The following is a 20933-nucleotide window of genomic DNA, read 5'->3' on the forward strand; positions in this document are numbered from 1 at the left end:
CATAGAAGTGGGGACTTTAAGATGGCCTGGGGAAGAAAAGCACTTGCCAAATTCAGCTGTGTAGAGGCTTCTCTATGGGGTGGGAGGGGGTGGACGAGGGGGACCAAAGGGCCTTTCCTTCCTTCCTGGCAGTCTCTCCTGGCAGGAAGGGTTCCCTGCACCTCTGGGCCAGAGGTGCACTGCAGTTGTGAATGCAACCCAGCCACTGCCATTTCTCTTCCTTCCCGGCCCTCGGTTCCAGATTAGACTGCTGAGCGTTACCACCTGTTCCCGATATTCGCTGGGTTTCACAATGGTCCGCCAAGGGAAAAGACCGCCACCGCCATGGAGTTAGAATTGAATCTATGCCGCCTGCCCAACTCTTAAAGCGTTTCTTATCAAATACTCAGATAGCACAATAAAGCTGCTAAATAATTCAGTACCCTTGATAGGAAAATGCCACTTCCCAATGAGCATACGTTCAGTTAAATGAATGTCTTTAAGGGGGAGGGTTCCAGGGTGGTGGCTATAATGAATGTTAGCTATGATTTAATGTATATAAATGCTAAAAGGGGAAAACACACCAGTGATTGCATAGTAAGAAAAGGCTCTGTATGCAGCAGCAAGGAGTTTCCAAAGTCTCCCTTGTATTTCATAAATTTTTATTTCTGAAAAAACACTGCCAGATTCCTCCCTGATAGTCGTTAGTTAGATAAGCCATCAAAGAAGTGCAATGAAATATTGCTTTCTCTAAAACCTTCTCTGAAGGAAAGATGAACTTGGCTCTGTCTTAACAAAATAAGGGAACTGTACTGGAAATTGCATACAATTTAATGTTTTTGGGGTTTTTTGTTTTGTTTTGTTTTTAAATAAGTAATGAGCCAGACTGAAATCTAGGCAATATGGTAAAGAAACCCTGGGACCCTGATATTAAAATACTCATACACCCACCCACACATTAGTATTTGATAGAAGAAAACATTCACATTTCTTCCATTTCTAATCAAGGTTTGGATGAGATTGAACTATTTTCAAGACCCTATATCTATTGGCAACTCCTAGTTGCAATTTGATTTCTATATTAGTTATTTTTGTTCATCTTCTGCAAAAACTTACTATGTATCTTAGGCCAGACAAACTAGTTTTCCTTTTGAGGAACTTCAAATGTAGCAAATACCATCAAATAACAATTTCATATCAGTTCTGTGAAAGGGATTAAAGTGTTTCATTTCTAGTCATACTTTGTATTCATTTTGGGTTATCTTTCAACCCACCAAATTAGAAAGCAGGATTATCTATGGAAAATGAATTGAAGATCTAACTACATATTTACAGGTATCTGACATTCACAAGCCTGGCTTTGCAAGTGTAGGGAGGAGGGGGACTTGCTTCGTGCGGTCACAGACCCGCACCATTCGCTTTTTTTTTTCTTTCATTTTAGCTATGGATTTGATTTCTATTTCCAATTCTATATTAACTTATCAGCAAAATCTCTTTAACTGTATCAGTTAAACCCCCAGAATGCAGATTTGTGTTTAATAACAGCAGGGAGCCAAAGAAGAGAGCTTGGCAAAGGGTTTCAGTCAGAGTTGGAGGTGAAAACAGATCACTTCAGTCTTGTCTCCCTTCCTACTGGATTCTGGGGGTCCACTCAGCACCTTTATTGGGACTTCCCTCCAGTCGCTGAAAACATGGAATACCACACCAATTATCTAAACATCAGGTTTTCTATTTTTATTAAAAACTCACAAATTTATTCAACATGTTTTCCTTCATACAGTGAATGGTCTAATATGCACTGGAGGTCACACAAGCTTAGGTTTATTAGAACAATAAAAGACATATGAGAAATTTAATATATAAAGAAAAAGTAGCAGCTGTTGACTGCATATTTGACCATAAAATTTAAATATTTTGGACTTTTATTTTAAAGACACAAAAATAAAACCTGTGTGGGTCTATATAAGTCATATTAACAATTTCATGAATGTTCAACAGGACTAAAAATTAGCAAAGATGTTTTTTTTTTTTAAACCTTGTAACACTTTTTTTGTTTAAACACTTTCTCAAGTTGCTGGTGCCAGGCACCGTTACAGTATTTGTGCTATAATTTATTCTATTTGGCAACTGTCTGAATATCATGTTTTTCCTTTGCCTCGTGTAAACAACACCTTTTTACATACTAGCACAGTGAGCCGCAAAGCCCTGCAAATCTGTCAGAACATCTACAGGAAAAGAAAAGGAACAATTTTGGTTGATTGCTCAAAACATTTTGTTTCTGAACAAGAGGTTTCAAAACAGGATATATTAGTAAAACACTGAACTCCTGAATTTAACATTATACGTAAACAGTTGACTGTTTTTAGTTTAATAGTCTTTTTTTTTTTTTTTTTAACTTTCGTGTGAAGGTAGAGTACTTTTTTTGTAGAGGTGATGTTCAAGTCATTTTACTGAGAGGTGTGGCTGGAGACCATCCTGTGGAGAGGGTGTGTGTGTGTGTGTGTGTGTGTGTGTGTGTGTGTGTGTGTGTGTACACGTGTACATGTGTGTGTATGTGGGAAGAGAGAGAGAGAGAGAGAGAGAGAGAGAGAGAGAGAGAGAGAGAGAGAGAGAGAGATTGAGATTTGTGAACGTAGAAGAGTTGAGGGCTTTACATTTAGAATTTTGAAATTTTGGCAAAAACAAAAATCAAAAACCCGGATAGACAAAAAATATATATATATAGTCCCACCTGATGCACAGCAGGTCGGTGTTTCTGAAGCTATTAAGAGTTTGTTGTCGCCGCTGAACTCTGAGACAACACTAAGAAGAGCTCCTAGAACTAGGACCCTCTTGACGGGAACGCCCCAGACTTCTTCTCCTCCCTCACCCCGCTGAGCGCCTCTAGGTTTTTCTCCTCACGCCCCTGGCATGGCCCAGGACTGTGCGAGGCTGCGGCTGTCGAAGATGTCTTCCCCGCTCGCCGCCGGAGGAACCGCCGGCGGAGTCTGTCCACGGATCCAGACCCAGGGTGAAGTCGGGGATAGCGGAGAATCCCCCCTTTGGAGCCCCAGTTCGGCGTTTTGCCAGCCAGCGCATGTGTGTGGATATCCCAGCTCAACCGTGAGGCGGATTTGGATCCTATTTGGGACCCCCTTTTTGCCATCCAGTCTCCCCAAACTGAGAATGGTCCCCGAGGCTGGAGGAAGTGGAGCAGGAGGCTTGCTTTTTATGTGTTTTTTCCCCCCTATTTTTCTTAAATAAAAGCTCGTCTCTGTACAACCACGAGATCCCGTGGCCCATGCGAGGCCCCGCTACCACACGGCTGCCTCGTTCATTTCAGGAGGATGGGACAGGTGGTTCCCGTAGCTGGCCCCGCCGTTGACGGACAGAGAGGAGAAGGGTGGGCTGGGCCCGAAGACCTCCGCTGACATGGAATGGAGAGGCCCGGGCAGGCTGGGCTCAGGACTAGGCGAGTCCCCTGGGGGATGTGCGAGGATGTCGGTGAATCGCTGCGCCTCGCTGGAAGGGTGGTGGCCAGGCAGCGGGTGGTCCAGACCTCCCAGCGGCGTCCCCGAAGGCCCCGATGATGGCACAAAGGGTAGGTCCACTGGCGTCTGGGCCTGCGAGGACGGCGGTCCTTGCGGGAAGAAGTCGTAGTTTCCTCCGGGACCATAGTACTCGCTCTGGTAGTCTGCGGATCAGTAAGGAGGAAGGGAAGGATGTCAGAGCACAACCCGGGATCTAGTGACCCACAGGGCAGGAAAGGCCCGCCAGCTGGCATCTCAGGGCAGCTCGGAGAACTGGCTATTTGGGAGACACCGGAGCAGAATGGAGACTTGGTATAAAACTCGGAGCTGCTCCCTACCCGGGACCCTCTTCTCACCGGGGTTGGGACTTCGGCCATCTCCCGTGACTTGCTCCCGGCCTTTGCCTCAACAGAAAGCTAGAGCTATCCGGCGCTGCCACCCGCTTCCAGCGAAGCCAGCTAGGACTGGGGCCCGCTTTGCCACTCGGCCACACTCACCTCCGTAAAAGGAGAAGGGGCCGTTGGGAATGAGCTCGCCCGGCTCCAGGCGGTCCACCAGCGGCCGCATCCGGCGGGGACTGCGGAAAAAGGCGTGGCGCCGCGCGCCCAGCGCACTTAGCTGCTTCATTCTCCGCTCCTTGGAACGTCGATTCTGGAACCAGACCTGAAGCACAAGGGCACGGGATGAGACCGCGGAGATCCCGCCGGCCAGCCGGTGTGCAGCAGGGCCCAGCCGCTCACGCCTCCACTGCCCTGATAGCCCACTGCGCGCGGGGGGGGGGCAATTGGTGCGTGTGTGCGTGTGTGTATGTATGTAGTGGTCTCTGAATAGAACCCAGCCAAGGGTGCGCAGGATTCCCAAGAAGGGAGTCTGAGCAGACTACTGCCCCGTCTGACTTTGTAGTCCCACTATTCCCAGCAACCACACTCTTGGCATTACACGATCTTAGGGATCATACATACCGAAACGCTTCAAAATAGTGTCACATACACAGTTTCCCTTTCGGGGTCTCTTGTTGGCCCCTGCCCTCATATCAAGATAGGGACAGAGACACAGAAAAGTCTCCTGCTGGTTGTTTCCCCAAACCCACACTCTCCTTTTCACACCCCCACAAAATCTCATAGTGCCAAATATACTTAGCCACAGGCTCTCACCAATAGTGACAAGCACACAAACCCACATTCATGAGCACAGGTTCACACGGCCTCCCAGAGGCTGCCCTTGGACCGGCACATCCACCCACACTCTCACCTGGCCTCCAGGCACTTTGATTAGACACCCAGTACAGGTAGGGCCAGACTCCTGGTGTCCCAACCACACTCTGTCTGGCCTCTTCCCAACGCAGAGGCCCAGCTATCTGCCGAAGGCTTAGCCTTTCCATCCTACTCCAGGCTGCGTTTAGGCAGAGCCGACATCCCATACAACCATCTCTCCTTCAACCCTGGGCGCCCACCTGCTTCCCCCGGGGGGAGGGCAAGCCTCTGTTCTGGGACTTTTCTAACTGGGGCACAAAACTCACAAATTTGGGGTTGGGGAATTAGAGGGAGGGCTTCTTGTGCAGAAACGGGAGGAAGTGAACGACTCTGGAGCCCACAGACACCTCTCCGCTCCCTAACAAGGGTGAGAGCGGTACAGGATGTGTACAGAAAGACGGATGCTAGCTAGCTGTTGTCGTTGTGATGCTAGACATCGTGTTTGCCTCTCGCTTTTTGATGTGCTCCCACTCTCACTTCCGTGGGCTTTTCCCTCACGTTCCAACGTTCCAGCGTATCAGGGCCGCCTTTTTTCCTAGTCCCACTCACTTCTGCCCCCCACCCCCCCAAAACGCTGGGCTCTCTCCCAGACTCCACCTAGGTTCCCTGCTGGCCACGTGTGAGCCTTTGGGGAAAAGAGTGGCAAACCAGGGTTCCGACCTGGATGACCCGCATGTTGAGGCCAGTCTCCTGGGCCAGTTGCTCACGGATATGGCGTGTGGGCTTGGGTGTAGCTGCAAAGGCTGCCTTCAACGTCTCCAGCTGCTTGGCTTTGATCGTGGTCCGGGGTCCCCTGCGCTTGGCACCGAGGTTCTGATCATCGTTTTCGTTGCTTCCACCTTCCTTGTCCGACACGTTGGCACTTTCAGAGTCCTTGGCATCATCCTGCGAGGGGTCTTGGGAATCCGGAGATAAACTAGGGTCACTGCCTGTGGTGGCTGGGGAGAGAGAGAAAGGATTGATGAGCAAGGGGCTTGGCCGACTTTCCTTCCCGATACCCACCCTCTAGCCAGCTGGGAATCCTGGCCTCACCAGAGTGGAGGCTGTTCTCTTTGGCGACACTGCTGTTACTCAGGTAATCCTCTTTACAAACGAACTTGTTCTCATCGATGATGTAGAGCTCCTCGCCGGTGGAAAGCTGCTTGTTACACATCATGCAGGTGAAGCAGTTGAGGTGAAACACTTTGCTTCGTGCTCTCCGAACCAGATCGCTTGGAGATATGCCCTGCGCACAACCCGCGCATTTGGTACCGAAACATCTGCGTAGGGTGGGCGGAGGTTAGGGAGCGGTACCGGAGACCGGGTGAATAAAGACCGCCGGGGGTGGGGGAAGAAGTCGAGGGGGAAGGAGGAGAGAATGAATATAAACATTTATTAAACAAGGGAGGAAGCCAGAGAGAACGCGAGACCACCGGGAGAAGGGAGGGAAAACATTCGGTTAGTGTTAAGGCCCAAGCTTCCGTCTACCTCCAACCTCATGCCTAAACATTATCCCCAGGAAAAAAAAGCGTCGTGAAAAAAGGTTTCCAAGTGGCTACAGGGGCAGAAGGGAAACCGAGCACACATTCCCCGATTAGATTCAGAGAAGTCAAATTCCAGTTAAGAGCTCCGTAGAAATGTCCTGCTCTATTCTGCTAGCTTTGCCCCCCCCCCTTTTTTTTTCTTCACAAAAGAACCTGAGCACAGGCGGGGGGTTGGCAAAGTCCGATCCCACCGTGGGTAAACAAACACTGACTCTGAGAGCTTTGGTGGCTGTAGCTGGGCATTTGCCACGATCGTGCGCAAAAGCCTGGCAGATTGGCCCAAGCGGGAGTCGCGGCCGGGTTGAGCCGGCTTTAGGTGCCCTGCTGAGCTTTGCCGCTCGCTAGGCTTCCAGAGCCGGGCAAGCCCGCGTGGCTTGCGCTCTCCGGCTGGGATCCAGCCCTCGCAGAGTGAAAACGCAGAAGCCCCAAAGCCCAGCCTTTCCCCAGTAGCAGCTTGCAGAGCTCTTTTGCTTCACAGTTCCTTCGCCAACAGGAGCCGCGCGTCCGGAATCGCCACCCCCGGGGGACTGCGCTTGCTGGGCCTCTGGGCAAAGGAGGCTCGGTGGCTTCAAACTCTTCCCCAGATTTGACCAATCCTCACAAAACCAAAATAGCGGAGTGAAGTGTGGGATTTCAAACCAGTGGGAAATACAATTTACATCTGAGGCCATTCTTCTCTGTGGAGTTGTGATTGTGGCCAATAATGAGTTTAAGAAAATACAAGTAAAATAGTAAACAGAGGAGAATTTTCCCGGCTCTAACGAGCCGCGTGTTCACCAAGAGGTGGCCTTCCTGGTGGGGCATCGGCTGGAAAGGCCACGAAGTGGAGCCGGGGCTGGGCTTTGGGCCAAGGCCAACACGGTAAGGTTCTCCCAGGTCTATGCTTATAGGCCAATCAATGTTTGGGGAGACCCCAGGCATTACAGGATTGGCCTCAAGAGCGGGCTCTTCTTTATTGCGGCTTTTTTTCCCCCACCCCGGCCACCGAGACTCCGTAGTTCGGACAAGATTTCTCAGAGAAGTAAAAGGCGGTGGCTGGAATAAAGCCAGTCTTTCTGAGCTCAACTCGGAGGGGCAACTATCTGGGAGGCCCGGAAAATGCGGTTGGTTGCTGGAGAGCTTCGGTTCGGAAAGGCAAGCGGGCGCGGCAACCCCTAGGCTGCTCTACCTCTCCCCGCGGCTTGGAGGGGTTTCTGAGCCGCAGCCGGCTCAGACCCTTTCTTCCCAGGCACCTGCAGCCAAACCCGGACCACACTTTCCAGGACCAAATTGGACAGATATCTCGGCATCCAAGCTTCCTAAGAGGCAGAAGCCGGAGGGACTTGGCTGCCCGGGAGGGAAAAAAAAAAAGGCAGCCCTAACGCGGCCCCTGCCGTGGCCGCCGCTGACCTCTGATCCAAAGCTGGCCTGGAAGGGCCGGTGGGGAGGGAGCAGCAGAGACGCGGGAGAGAAGTACTCACCGGAAGAAGTCGTTTTTACAGTAGAGCTTGCCTTCCCGGGAGAAGCACTTCTCGGTCAGGTTGCATTTACATTCACAGCACTGGACGCACTTGACGTGCCAGGCCCTGTCCAACACGTTCAAGAGGAAACGGTCCAGGATGGGCCTTTTGCAGCCCGCACAGTGCACCATGGTCTTTGGTTTGGTCCAGTGAGGCTCGGATCAATGGGGCAAGTAGACTCGAGGGGATGACTCCTGAAGACAACCAGCCTGAGTTCCCCAGCTCCTCCAAAAAGAAGAAACCGGCTCAAGCCGGGCAAGCCAAGACCCGCACCAGCAAATCAAAAGGGAAGAGACCAGGCTGGTAGGGGGCAGCCCGGGAATCCCAGGGCCGCGGGGGTGGAGCAGCGCCACCCCAGCTCACCAGGCGAGGAAAATCAGTCTCAAGCGGGCAAGAAAGCGGCTCTTCTGCCCAAAGCCGGAGAAGGAGTGAAGGTCACCGAGAAAGGCGGAGGGACGGAAATAAATAAAATTGAAACCGACTAAAAGGAAGACGCCAAGAGCTCGGGATTCGAGAAAGCGACGCTGGGTTCTCTCCGGCTTGAGGTAGAGCTGTCAGAAGTCAAAGTGCATCTGCTTTTTGTCGAAGTATGAAGGCAGGTTGTGTGCATGCCAGACTGCCCACCACCCGGTTTTCCCCTTTAAAAAAAAAAAAAACTGAAAAGAAAAGAACACTGGAGTAGAACGCTTTGGATCCTACGTTGCGGGCTTCTTGCAGAGACTCGGGACGGTCTGGGCGCCCGCGCTGGGCCTGGGGAGGGGGCGGGGGCAGGCCGAGGGGTGGGGGAGAGGACAGGTTGGGTAGAAGATTTGTTGATTGTAGTTGATGCTTAGGTCCCCCCTCCCCTTGGAGAGTGTTTTTGCCAGTCAAAAATGGAAAGGGACAACTTCGGGCGGGCGCAGCCGGGCGCACTCGCTCGCTCCCCACCGCCCCAGCCCTGTCACCTCGGCCGTTGGCCTGCCAGGCGGCCTTCCGTGTCCTCGGGGCGGCCCTCCCTGCTTCCTTCGGGAAGGCAATGTGGTCTGGCTCTTCACCACGCTTGGCCGTGCATCCTGGGTTCAGTCACAACTCGCGGCCGCTTGGGCGCGCAGCCCCGCATCGCTCGGCCCACGCTCCCGCTGCCTGCGTTCCAGCCCCACAGTCGCTCGACTTTTTTTTTTTTCCTCCCCTCCCCTTTTGTTGTGGTGGCAAATCTGGTTTTTCTTTCTAGGCTCCTTCCTTTTTCCCTCTCTTTTTCTTTTCCTCGTTCAACGGGAAGAGCCAGGGGGAGGGGGCGTCTCGGAGAGCTTTGGAATAATGTCCTGGTGCAGCGGCTACAGAAGGCTAGCGGCTGGAACAGTTCGGCGCGGCTTGCCGGTGTCGTGGTCCGGCTCGCGGGTTCCTGGTTGGCTCTCCCCGGGCGCACGCCCCTCGGTCCCTGGACTCCTGGCCCAGTCTTCTGCGCGTCTCTCCCCAGCTCCAGCGGCTCGGTCACTGCTCCTGGCTGTTGGCTGAGCCCTGGAAGCCCCCTCGCCTTAATGCAGCGCCCGCCGACGTCACGGCGGACTGCGACCAATCAGCGCCTCGCGGTCCCTCTGTAAACCATTCTGCATTCCCCCCTGGCCGGGGAGAGTGCGGGGAGACCGCGTTTAGAGGATCAGTGGCGGTGGCCCCGCGCGGTGCCGGCGATGGCAGCGAGATGTCCTGGCCCCTTCCAGGTTTGGTAAGGCGTCGGTTTCAGTGCCAAAGATTGAAAGCAGGCGGGAGGAGGAAGGGAGGAGGCCAGAGTTCCGCGGGAGGGTAAGGGCAAACGTACCGGGGTGCGGGGGCGGGGGGATGTCATGTTGGGATTAGAGTGCAACTGGGTTTGGAATCTTGGGAGGTCTAGGTACACCGGCTTTGCAAATCGGTAGGTGTTGATAGCCCGCCCCTTCTTGCTCTTTTGGCCTGGAAATTGCCCCTGGCACACAGCTCGAGCGAGTCTTTGGAGAGGTAGGGGGCGCTTGGCAGCTTCATCTCCCTCCCCGTCTCTCGGTGCCCCCTCCCCCAGTCCAACCAAAGTCCACCCGGCAGGGTGTCTGGGAGACACGAGTGTCGATCTCCCGCTGTGCTCTCTTGGAAAGTTGATTCTGGCGATTTCCTGATGGGGGCGGGGGTGGGGTGGGGGGAAACCGGAGGCGCGGCGCCAGGATGGGAGAAGGAGTGGGTGGGGAAGTGCTTCGGGTGAGGAGTTGCAACTCTGGCGAGAAGTTGTGAGAAAATTGTGATCCGGAGACACCTTTTACAAACAAAAACAAATGACTAGGTGGGAAACCGCGGGGCTCCCGCAGCTGGGGGAGGAGGTAGCTGCGGGGAGACTGCACCTTGGCTGCAGGGGAGGGAGGCGTGCCGCGCACTGGCGGAGTAGCCTGGCTCCCAGACCTTCCCTTTTTAGGCTTCGAGCTAGTTCGTTTCTTCAGACATCAGCGGACCATACCTACCAGAGTACACTCCTTAGAGATAATTCACTTTCCTAATTTTGCCCGCGTTATAAACTCCGGGCCACCACCTACGGGGGCGGGGGCGGATCTGCCTAGGCGTGGAAGTCGGATGCTTGGTCCCGAGGGCTTGAACTTTTAAGAGTCATTCTCGTACCCAGGAGCACTCAAGTTAACTATGGCGACTGGTTTTGTTTTTTTCTAAGCTTAACCCAAACTTAATCTCAAAGCGATGCTACTTTTGCTCCCTATTTGGGGGAGATGCTAGGAAGGCGCATTTGATCAAATTTGGAAGGAAATAAGGGTGTCCCCGCAGCCATATCTAGATGGTATTTCAGAATCTGCCTTTTAAGCTACTTCATCTGTGCACCTGGCAGACCTTCCACAGGGCTAAATTAGGAGAAAAGCGCGCGGAAACGCGGTTGGGCTGGCAGTGAGTGAATCCGGGTCCACAAACAGAATACCCTCTTCCAGCGAAGAGAGAAGAAGCTGCCACGAATTTGGCTTGTGCTGGATGGCACTGTTCGTTTTTAGGGCTGTGCCAAGGCCCCCCTTTCTGCTCTCTTCCACCTCCGGGCAACACCTAAGCTCTCCAGCAGCCCTGCCTTCCTACCGGTATGATGATCGCTGCTTCGCAAACCCAACGGGTCAAGGCCTGCCTCACAGGCCTCCTCGGCGATCTGCTCCCACCCCCACCTCTGAACGTCAGACCTCCCAATGCATTCTTGGGACCCCTGTCCACATACGCACTCTCCTGGAGCCGCTGTGGACCAAAGTAAGGCAGCTAAACTGGTTAGCTCTCACACAGCAACCCCTGTCCTGGTCTTTTCGAGGCTTAGACTCTAGGCTGAGCCGAGGTGAGAAGGGGGCCCTCCCACCTCTGGGGTGGGCTCTGGACTCGGCATCCGGATCTTCCTCCGGACCCGACACTTTCTAGAACAAGTCGACTAGTATCAAGAATTCTGGCAGTCCTGGGCGTGCCAAGTGCGGCGGAGCGCCGGATCCTCTATTGCCCCGACTCAAAGCGGGTGCCCAGAAGAAGGGACCATAGGTCCCCACGCTCTCCACCCCCAGCTGTTCCAGAACTAGCTGCTACCGCCCTGGACTCAACGCTTCTCTCAGGAGCCTATAGTCGCCCAGGTCCGCGGGGGCTCACCCTTGGCTCAGCTGGGCTACTTTACATGCAAAGCAGAGGGGCCCGGGAGGGGGCAACTAAGAAATTGCTGTCGCGGGGACCTGTAGGGTGCCACTGGACTTGGTTGCCTTTCCTTTCCGATCCTTCGGTAGGTCGGGGAGAGGTTGTTTTACTGATTTGGGGGTGTAACGACTTTGAGACCTAGGTATGGGAGAAGGGACCTCTTTTAGAGGACGGGGGTTGGGCGAAGACAGGACGCTGGTTCTAGGGCATCGTGTCCTGCATGTCTCGGTGTCCAAATGGTGAAGAAAACCGGTCGCCGAGCCAATCCCAGCTTCTGGGGTGTGTGTATGTCAAGGAGCGAGCGCAATGCCAGGCATGTCTCTTGGCTCCTTGATTCTCTGTCTAAAATCCATATTTAACGCAGTGACAGCACACAGGACTAACGTTTCTCTCCCCCACCCCATTTCCATTGAGCTCTTATTTTGAAATGTAATCAGTAGTGGAGACAAGGAGAGAAAACTGACCCAGCATTCTAAATCCGCCATCTCTGAATCCACAGAGCTCAGCTCTGCGCGTGTATCTATGACCTCTGAAGAAGATTCCCAGCCGTCCTTCCTCACCTACACCACCACGCAGTCCACGATCTCAAGTACACCCATTTTACTACCCTCCATTCTTCAAAGTCACATAGACCCTCAGCCACTTATACCCTGGCGGGTGTCCTGAGATTCAATTTGGACTCCTGGCCATCATTCAGCGATCACAAAATCCCCATAGGGAAAGGCCCTAGAGGATCCAGATAGGGGCTTCCACAGTCCAGTTTTGTCTTTCTAGAGGATTCTCAAAAATCAGCTCAAAATATGGGAGAGATCCTGTCTCGGAACTGGGGCTGGCCAGCCTTCCCCGCTCACACACCACTAATCTCCCTTGCCTCCTGGGTCCAGAGCGCTTGAACCCATATTCTCCACACCCCCTGCGCAGTCTGGAGTGTTTCCCACCAACCAGGGACCGTTCTTTCTTAGTCACTGTGGGTCGCTATTTAATTGCCACGGCAGCCGCTTCCATCCTCCAGTTCAGACCATGGTCCGCATAAAAAGGGGAGAGAAGGCCCGCCACAGTAGGCTCCTAGGACTGCCAACCACAAAACCCCGTATATCCAGTAGCATAGGTACAGGGAGGCAGGAAGGGGTCAGCTAGATGCACCCTGGATCCCCGCCATCTGGAAGACACACAGACTCGGCACAGACCTGTGAAGATCCGGCTTATGCAACCAAGGAACTGCTCAGCTGGAGTCTCTCTGATCCAGTCCCCCACCTCTTTCCCTTCCCCTCTCTCGAGGTTCACGCTCTTAATAGGCGGTACTTTCTAGTTTATATCGTTGTCTCTCCTGAACAACGTAAAGGAGGTGCAGGAGAGGGAGACAGATCGTTCTTCTCTACACTTTCCCAGACAGGAACCCCAGTCCAAGCAAGGGCGCCTGTTCCTACCCCTGCATACTGAAGGTGAGAAGTTGGGGGAGGTGGGCCTTGCCACGGTGCTCCAGAGCGCACTTTGCTCCGGGGAGGCATTTTCCGAGCCGAGCCGAGCTTGGGCAGTGATAGGGGAGGGACAGCGAAGCCAGCCAAGAAAGGGCAGTATCCTGCCGGATGTCACGACGTGCACCTGGCCTGGGTGAACAATCCAGGCTTCCCTTGAGGGCTAGGGGGGACTCTGAGCATGGAGAGGGGGGCCCGGTTAGGGGGGCGAGGTCGAGCGTGCTGAACTCAGCCAGTGAAGCTGAGCAATGGCAGTCGGGGGGAGAGAGAGGGTGTGTTGAAGAAGACAGAAGTGGATAGAAAAGGCGGGAAGAAGAGAAGGCATGCAGAAAAAGCAAGAGGGTGTACAGGGAGGGAAGATGTGTCCAGAGAAACACATGGAAGAGCGAAGCAAAGAGATGGAAAAGACACCCATTGTGGTGGTGTAATCCCAGTGCTTGAGTTCAAGGTTACTACTCAATGATGTCCAGGCAAGGCCAAGCTACAGAATAAGACTGTCAGAAAAAGAAAAAAAAAAAAAAAAAGGGTAATGGAGACAAGTTAGAAGCTGAGAATCCTGAAGCTCGCAGCCAGGGTCTTCCACAGGGACCTAAGTGTGCTATGCCTGTGACAGGCACATTCCTGGGCCAGAGAAAAGGAGGTTGGAGTCTGTTTGGTGGGAGACTTAACGCCTATGGAAAGCGTGTGAGCAGCACTGGGCAGGAATCCAACAAATAAATAAAACGTCTAAGACGGCGTGACAACAATGTGTATTTGGGTGCGTGCCCACGTTCCTCTGTGTGAGCACACACTCACACCCGTAAGGAAGACAAACGGGACTCCTGCCTCAGAGTAATTAATCCTTTCCCTAATTGACTCTCTCCCCTTACCTAATGCTGGTGGTCACTGCGAATATCCGGAGAGATATCAAGTGGGAAGGGAGGGAGGGAGGGAGACCCCAAAGCTAACAGCCTTTGGGACTGAGAATGAGTGTGTTCTGAAGTTGGCAGTTCTAGCCTCTTATCCTCAGCACCTCCCTCCTTTTTGGATGGAGTTCAACAGATGTTCCTTCTTTGCCTGTCCAGGTTTGGGGCAAAGTTAACAAAGGTCTTTTAGGCTTAGAGTGACCAGATCACACACACCGAGGACCTTCTATAGTTCTGCACCTGGGACTTGAAGTCTCTCAGCTGAAAGCCACTCACCATCCCTCTGCTAGACGTCGCCCACATGGCAGTCTCTGACTCTCTTGTTCTCCCCCAAGGGAGAGCATGAGTTACCTACTGTCACTGTTTATCCTTCCAGGACCTAGGGCAGATGCATCCTGCAGTCCCTGACAGAGCTGGAGAGGTTGAGGGTGGCTGGGAAACAGCTTGAGAAGGATGAAAAGAGACTAGGAGCAGGGATGAGGCTAGGCCAAGGATGAGGACAAACTTGGAGAGTTGTAGAAACCCACAGGGTACTTGTCATCCCACAAAGGTGAGGTCTCTGGGGACAAAGGAGGAACCAAGTGGTTACTGCTGGGTAGGAAAGAATGTGTAGTGGGTGGGAAGGCAGGCAGGTAGCTGTGCTTCTGTGCCTGGGTGACAGCTCTCGTCTATGTGGGCATGGAGAAGGTTCAGTATGCCCCCACTACATCCTCAGGTCTCAGGACTGGGGAGCAGACGCAGGGGACTGATCTGTTTTTTTGGTAGCTGAGTTGGCTGAAGGGACCCAAGGTCCACTATGTATCTGCTTGATGACGCTTTGGGAGGTGAATGTCAACTGTCATCCCCGTGAGGTAGCACTGTGGCTCTCTTGGCCTCCTCAGAGGCTAAGTAAATAGATTCAGAGACTGGGTTGGAGGGGACACAGCTTCCCAGGGACACAAAACAAAACAACCCACAGCCCCACTGAACACAATTCTTAATTGTCCCCCGGGGGCATTTGTACATTTGCCCAAAGCGAGTCCCCAAGCAGCAGGAGCAGTGTTACTTAGAGGGACTAGAGGTCCAGAGAGAGTTGAGGGTGATGGGCAGACCAAGAGAGGTGACTGGCGCGTTAGAGAAGGTGAGATGCTTGCCCTCTTCTCCACATCACTGCTATGCTTTAAGAGGAAAAAAAGAAGAAAGAAAGAGGGAAAAAAAAACAAGGAAAAGGAATAAAATTTCAGGGCAGAGAAAGAGAAGGGCACATAAAAGGCAAATAGAAACCAGAAAGGAAAGAAAGTGAGGAAGAAAGAAAAAGGCAGGGAGGTGGAGAGAGAGGCTCTCATAAAAGAGGGTGAAGGCGGCCCCAGGAGGCTGGGCCTCGTCCCAGGCCATCCGTCTTCATTGTCTCCCTGTGTGCAAAGGCAACTCCAGCATAAGGAAAAGCCACTATTGGAGCCTCGGCTTTATTTTATATCCTATACATCAGGAGGGAGGCAAAGCTTTATTTTCGCCAAGAGACAGATATTTTATTTCTCTCTTACGGTTTTATGTGTGAGAGATGTCAGGTTGCCACAATGGATGGCTAATACATAGGCAAGAGGAAGCCGTGGTGGCATGCTGTGTGTCATGGGGTCTTGGGGGGGTGAGCGGGCCTGGGATTTAGGGCTGATGGGACACTCTGGGGGATTTCTGCTAAAACATCTCTCTTCATAAATCCACAAGCATGGTCAGCTCAACAGGGAGAAGAAGGAGTTTTCGAGGGAAAAGAGTTGGGCTTAGCAATAAGTGAGCACACAAAGGAACCGCTTACCTCCCAACTGGCTCGGGCAATGGGGGCAGGCACAAGTTCCACTCACCGGCGAGGGGAGACCTGTGTTAGAAGCAGATGAAGGGGTGAGAAGTGATGAATTAAAAACCTGGAACCCAGAAATGGTGTCTTGCACATTTATAAGGACATCCGTAAATAGACCAGGCATCCGAGGACCAAAGCGGTTTTAGCTTTTTAAATTAAGAGCCACAGGAAGCAGAGGAAGGCTGTGGACACGCGTGCCCTTCACAGGGAGATATGTTCCTGGCAGAGCTGTGTCTATGTGTCTTCTTTTGCCCTATTTATATTTCGGGTTTCTGTCTTTTATCCACATGTCCCCTTCCTCAGAAAGCCTTTTTTTTTTTTTTTTTTTTTTATTACCTTCTCAGAGCCTTGGAGGAAAAGAGCCATTAATTTGCAAATTATCGAATCTGTACAAGGATCAAGATGGGTGTTTTCCACTGCTACATTTAATGTTTTGCGCGGACACACACATGCACACACAAACCCATTATGCTGTGAACCCTCCAGTGTAGGTGCCAGATTAGAATTCAAGAAAAGCTCCTTCCTGCCAACCTGCTCCACATTAAGCCCCAAACCTCAAAGTGTAATAACATTCACATTTTTAAACCCCAGGAGATGGGGATGAGCATAGAGAGACAGTGGTGTGTGTGTGTGGGGGGGTGTCTTTGAATTAACATGTCCATCTGGACTCGGACTCACTATCTCCCGTCCTTGTGAGCCACCCCTGCAGAGACCACTGCTTATAGGAGTAGCTTTCACTCATTTTCATGTCTTGCTAATTGTTTGATGTGTTGGTTTGTATCTGTTACGTAGCAAAAAGCAGTTATATTCTTCGCCTCATTTCAAAGGCTCTCGGGCAGCACAAGAATTCTCGACAATGAGCAGTGCTACCTGACCACAACTGTCCCCAGACTTTGAAGAAGCTCTTTACCCTTTCTGGGCCTCAGTTTCCCCATCTATATGCAAGGGATTGGGCTAAACGATTGCTGAGGTACCTTCCAGCTCCAACTTCCTCTGACCGAATGAGATAATGTGTGAAAACACTTTGTAACGGCTAAAGCCGGACGGATGCCAGGGATTATTATTACGATTCTAATCAATCCTCTTTTCTCCACATGGATCTTGGCTGTTTAGCGCCAGCAAGCAGGCTAAAGAGGGCCCAAGCGAGAAAGCTTAGAGATGGAAAGGCTCTGCTGGGCATAGAAAACCCCCGTGTCTCTGTCTCTGTGAAGCCAGGTGGACAGGGGAGAGCAGCAGGATGCGCTAGGACCCATTTTAGTCCAGGCAGCAGCAGAGGGTGTGTTTCTTCAAAAGCATTATTTGTTTCCAACTGACTGACATAGGAAGGCGATTTGCATTTTTTGTTTTTTTCCAGGGAGAAAGGAAAGAACAAGGTGTAGCTGATTAGCAAGTTAATTATTTCAGTACCCCAAGGGTTCATGCGTGGTGGTAAGTTGTCCAGCCCTGGTGTAATTTCACAGTCTGTGCATTTCTTGGTGAGCACCTGGGGTACCGGAGTCTGTCTCTTTCTCCATCCCCCTGCCTTGTATCTTCCTGACACACCTGGGGGGAAGGGGCAGGGCCTGGGGTGGCAGTTGGCACTCTATCGGATGAAGGGAGACAGAACTTACGAGATGCCCTCTACCTCCACGGAGTTGCTTAGTTACTTATCTCCTTCTCCACTAACGTTTTTTTTTAATTAATATTAATGAGGTGGTTATCAGTAAGTGGGGTGGCCATGAGGTGATAGCCCCAGATTTGGTCTGGAGATAAACTGTGGCGGGAAAGTCCTTGAGTCTCACCCCCTCCTGCCAGGTCAGCTCTCCAAGCTCTGTTTGATTTCTCACCTCTGGCCACCACTTGTTCTGCAGCGGCCTCCTCCAGCCTGACCTCCCTTTAGGGAGGGGAGGTGGGATTGTGTGGTCAAAGGGATGGATACTTTCCCCCAGAGAGATAAGTGGGAGATGTGAGCATGAGCTGCAGAATTAACAGCTTTGGCTTCTGCCACTAGGCTGGCTTCCTGCTCGCAGGATGGGAAGGCCCACCCCCTGCCTCTCCTTTGGAGCCCGGCAAAGGGGGGCTCTCCAGTTTACTTAAGAGTGGTCCCATCTGCTCAGACTGGCCTTTCATAAGGGGAGGGATTTATGCAGTGTCCTTGTGCTTAGACCTGGGATTTGGCTGAAAACCTTGGGCCTCTGAGAATATTACCTAATGCTGCAGTGCTCAGTCATGGAGATGATTCATGAGTTTTGTCTTCGTGGAGTGGAGTGTGTGTGTGTGTGTGTGTGTGTGTGTGTGTGTGTGTGTTACTTTCTACTGTTCGCACTTTGAATCCAAACACAAGGAGACTTCTTTACTTTCTTTTTCTTCTTTTCTGTATTGCCTCAGGAGACGGCCGTGGAGGGCCAACTTCTCAACTTCAGCAACGTGAGGATGACACAGTACTCACTGGTGCTGCCATTCTGCTGTCCCCGCTCAGGTTGGCTGCCACCCTTGCTGATGGAGAGAGGCTGGAGGCTGTCTGAGAAGACAGTGCTGGTGCGTGCTGGTGATGACTACTTAGCTGGTGATGATAGTATTTGTAGAGTAGGGGTGAGTCCAATTGCTGCTCAGATTAGGTTTGGCCTCCCTGGCCTCACAGTGCTGGGTGTGCGGGTAGGACAGGAGCTGGTGAGGAACTTCACGGGCAGGAAGATGGGCCGAGAGAGGAGCTCCATGGATGGTGGCGACAGACCATCAAGGAGAACATCGAAGTTCCATGTGGAATCCTGGGCAGATTCAGAAGGACCTCTAAGTGTCATATATTTATCTTCTCTGGGACAAAATGTGACATCTTTTCAGGGTCAGAAGCCGGTAAGCTCTTCTTCTAGCGCCTTCTTACTCACATCGGAGTTTGGCCTTACAGATGGAGACCCTACTCTCCCAGCCTGCTAGTACTGCTTTGCCTCAGGTCATTCATAACGGAAATGGAGCCGGCTTCCAAGTCCCCTGACCAGCCTTCATTCTTTTTGATTTGTTTTGTTTTGTTGAGACAGGGTTTCTCTGTGTGGCCCTAGCTGTGATGGAACTTGCTCTGTAGGCCTGCCTCTGCCTCCCAAGGGCTGGGATTAAAGGTGTGGGCCACCACAACTGGCGAAGCCTTCATTCTTTTTGTTGTTCCTGTTTGTTTTGTTCTGAAACTGGTTCTCACTACGTAGCTCTGGCTGTCCTGGCACTCGTTAGATAGACCAGGCTGGGTCTTGAACTCGCAGAGATCTGCCTGCCTCTGTCTCCCAAGTGCTCTGTGCCACCGTGCTGGGCCTTCTACCTTCATTCTTGGAGGTGGGCTGGTCTGTGCTTGGGTGCAAGCTTGTTCTCATTTGGGCCACAGCAAGGATATAGCTTCTTCTTAAACAAAAGAAGCAGGGACCCGATTTGATGAATCTTCTCAGGAAGGATTTGCCAATAATTTGGTAAATGCCATCTGTTTTCCCTCTTCTGAATGAGTGACTTCGTCAGTCAGTCCCAGGGCCTGCAGAAGTGTAAGGATGCTTGTGTTAGCCTTTCTGTTTTGCTCACACTGGGGTTTGGGCTTGCTTCTGACAGACTAGGAGGAGCAGATGCATTCCAGACCCAGAGCCTGGAATGTTATCTCTCCCCAAACCTCAAATCCTCACCTCCCTTTATTTCCCTTTGCCACAGATGCAGAGGCCTCCTAGCGAAGTGTGAAGGGATGCCCTCAGCCAGGGCTGAAGAAAGGAAGCAAAGGAGGGGAGCCCAAGGAAAGGTGGGGCCAATTGGGATTTTTAGGTAACACTCTTCTGGCATACTTCTCATGTGTTGTATGTTATAATCGCCAAATTTCACGTTTATTGTAGTAGCCTGCCGTGTGTAGGCCAAATGCTGCTTGGCCAAAACAGTGTTAAATAAAACTGTAAGAAATGCTACCAGGGCTTTGCATGGATTATTTAATTCTATCAATGACAAACAACACTAATATGCAGCATCTCGCCCGGCACAATATCATGTTTCATTTATATATGCCGAGACATATTTAAGCATGAAAGATACTGTTTCCCGACACATACATTTCCCAGTGATTACTTAGAAGCGTGATAGAAACGGCAGGAGCCTCTCCCACACATAAACCTGCACCATCATACACACAGACTGCCTGTCACACACACTCACACAGCTAGCCTGCCACAAACATATCTTCATCTATGTGCTCTCACAGGTAAATGTAAGTGTGAATTTAGCTTTATGCACTTGTATACCATTCCAGGTCCGTGTACCAATGCATACATACCTACGGCACAATCTCAGGGTCTCTGATGCATTTACACACACTTTTTTTTTCATACACATACTTAGACTGCCACATAAACATCAGCATGGGTATCAACTCACACATAGATCTTTACCAGACATGTGTAAATGTTCTCACTGCCGTGTTCAGATAGCAGACTATGTACTCCATTAGGAGGGGCCTCCGCACAGGTACCTGTGTGTCTGTGTACAGGTGCACATCACCACTGCCACCCCATGCTGACATCCACGCCCCTGAATTTGTGCTGAAACTTCCCCAGTGCAGAGACTGCGGGCCTGTGTCACCATGTCCGCCTTAGTCGTTCATGTCACAGACACCCCAGAGGGACACAGAAGGGCTGGGGGAGCAGATCAGTTCCTCTGATCTCTGTTCTGCTGTGGGTCAGCTGTACGCGAGTCTATTTGTAAACTGAAATATTGGCCTACATGGGTGGTTCACTCCCTGGCTACAACAGTATAATCATCAGGGAATTTTGTTTTGTTTTGTTTTGTTTTTGTTTTTGTTTCTTAAAAAACCCAGATACCTGGACTCCAAACCAATCTAATCAACATCTTTGGAGGGAGGTTCCTAGCATCTGATTTAAAAACCAAAGAACACTTCCAGGGGGATTCCATGTTCAGCCAAGGTTAAGAACCATTGGTCCAGATATTCTCTGAGGTTCTTCTACCCCTAAAACTTAATGTCCTGGAGCTCTATCTCTATCTCTATCTATCTATCTATCTATCTATCTATCTATCTATCTATCTATCTATCATCTATCTATCTATCTATCTATCTATCTATCTATCTATCTATCCATCCACCCATCCATCCATTCATCCATCTATCATCACCATACTCAACCCCAAAGTCCTCTGCTGGCTATCCTAAATTCACTTGGAGATCATAAAAAGCCATTAAAAGTATTCTTGGTTGTTTTTTTTTTTTTTTTCCTCGAGACGGATTTCTCTGTGTAGTTTTGCACCTTTCCTGGATCTTGCTCTATAGACCAGGCTGGCCTCGAACTCACTAAGA

At 51.4% G+C, this 20933-nt stretch overlaps 1 protein-coding gene and 1 long non-coding RNA gene across 2 annotated transcripts; one reads left to right on the forward strand and one right to left on the reverse strand.

The window, feature by feature from the left end:
* Window positions 1-2527: 2527 nt before the first annotated feature.
* Lhx1 (LIM homeobox 1) lies at window positions 2528-9267 on the reverse strand. Its single transcript, XM_028890544.2, has 5 exons — window positions 7725-9267; window positions 5774-6000; window positions 5402-5679; window positions 3986-4151; window positions 2528-3652 (listed from the first exon to the last, which is right to left on the reverse strand). Exons 1-5 carry the CDS (start codon window positions 7892-7894, stop codon window positions 3273-3275), a joined length of 1221 nt encoding a protein of 406 aa, XP_028746377.1. The 5' UTR covers window positions 7895-9267; the 3' UTR covers window positions 2528-3272.
* A 95-nt stretch (window positions 9268-9362) lies between these two features.
* On the forward strand, window positions 9363-19536 carry LOC114707725. The gene is made up of 4 exons (XR_003736695.2): window positions 9363-9465; window positions 16986-17059; window positions 17999-18148; window positions 19292-19536. It is a non-coding gene; the product is annotated as an uncharacterized LOC114707725 (long non-coding RNA).
* Window positions 19537-20933: the final 1397 nt, after the last annotated feature.

The sequence above is a fragment of the Peromyscus leucopus genome, chromosome 8b (assembly GCF_004664715.2).
Source record: "Peromyscus leucopus breed LL Stock chromosome 8b, UCI_PerLeu_2.1, whole genome shotgun sequence".
Lineage (NCBI taxonomy): Eukaryota > Metazoa > Chordata > Mammalia > Rodentia > Cricetidae > Peromyscus > Peromyscus leucopus.

Excerpts from the sequence above, each read along its gene's own strand:
- Lhx1 (XM_028890544.2), bottom strand. The coding sequence starts at position 7,894 with ATGGTGCACTGTGCGGGCTGCAAAAGGCCCATCCTGGACCGTTTCCTC. Across the intron at positions 5,680-5,773 it reads AGAGAACAGCCTCCACTCTG|CCACCACAGGCAGTGACCCT; the intron begins GTGAGGCCAGGA and ends CTCTCTCCCCAG. Across the intron at positions 3,653-3,985 it reads CCCCTTCTCCTTTTACGGAG|ACTACCAGAGCGAGTACTAT; the intron begins GTGAGTGTGGCC and ends ACTGATCCGCAG.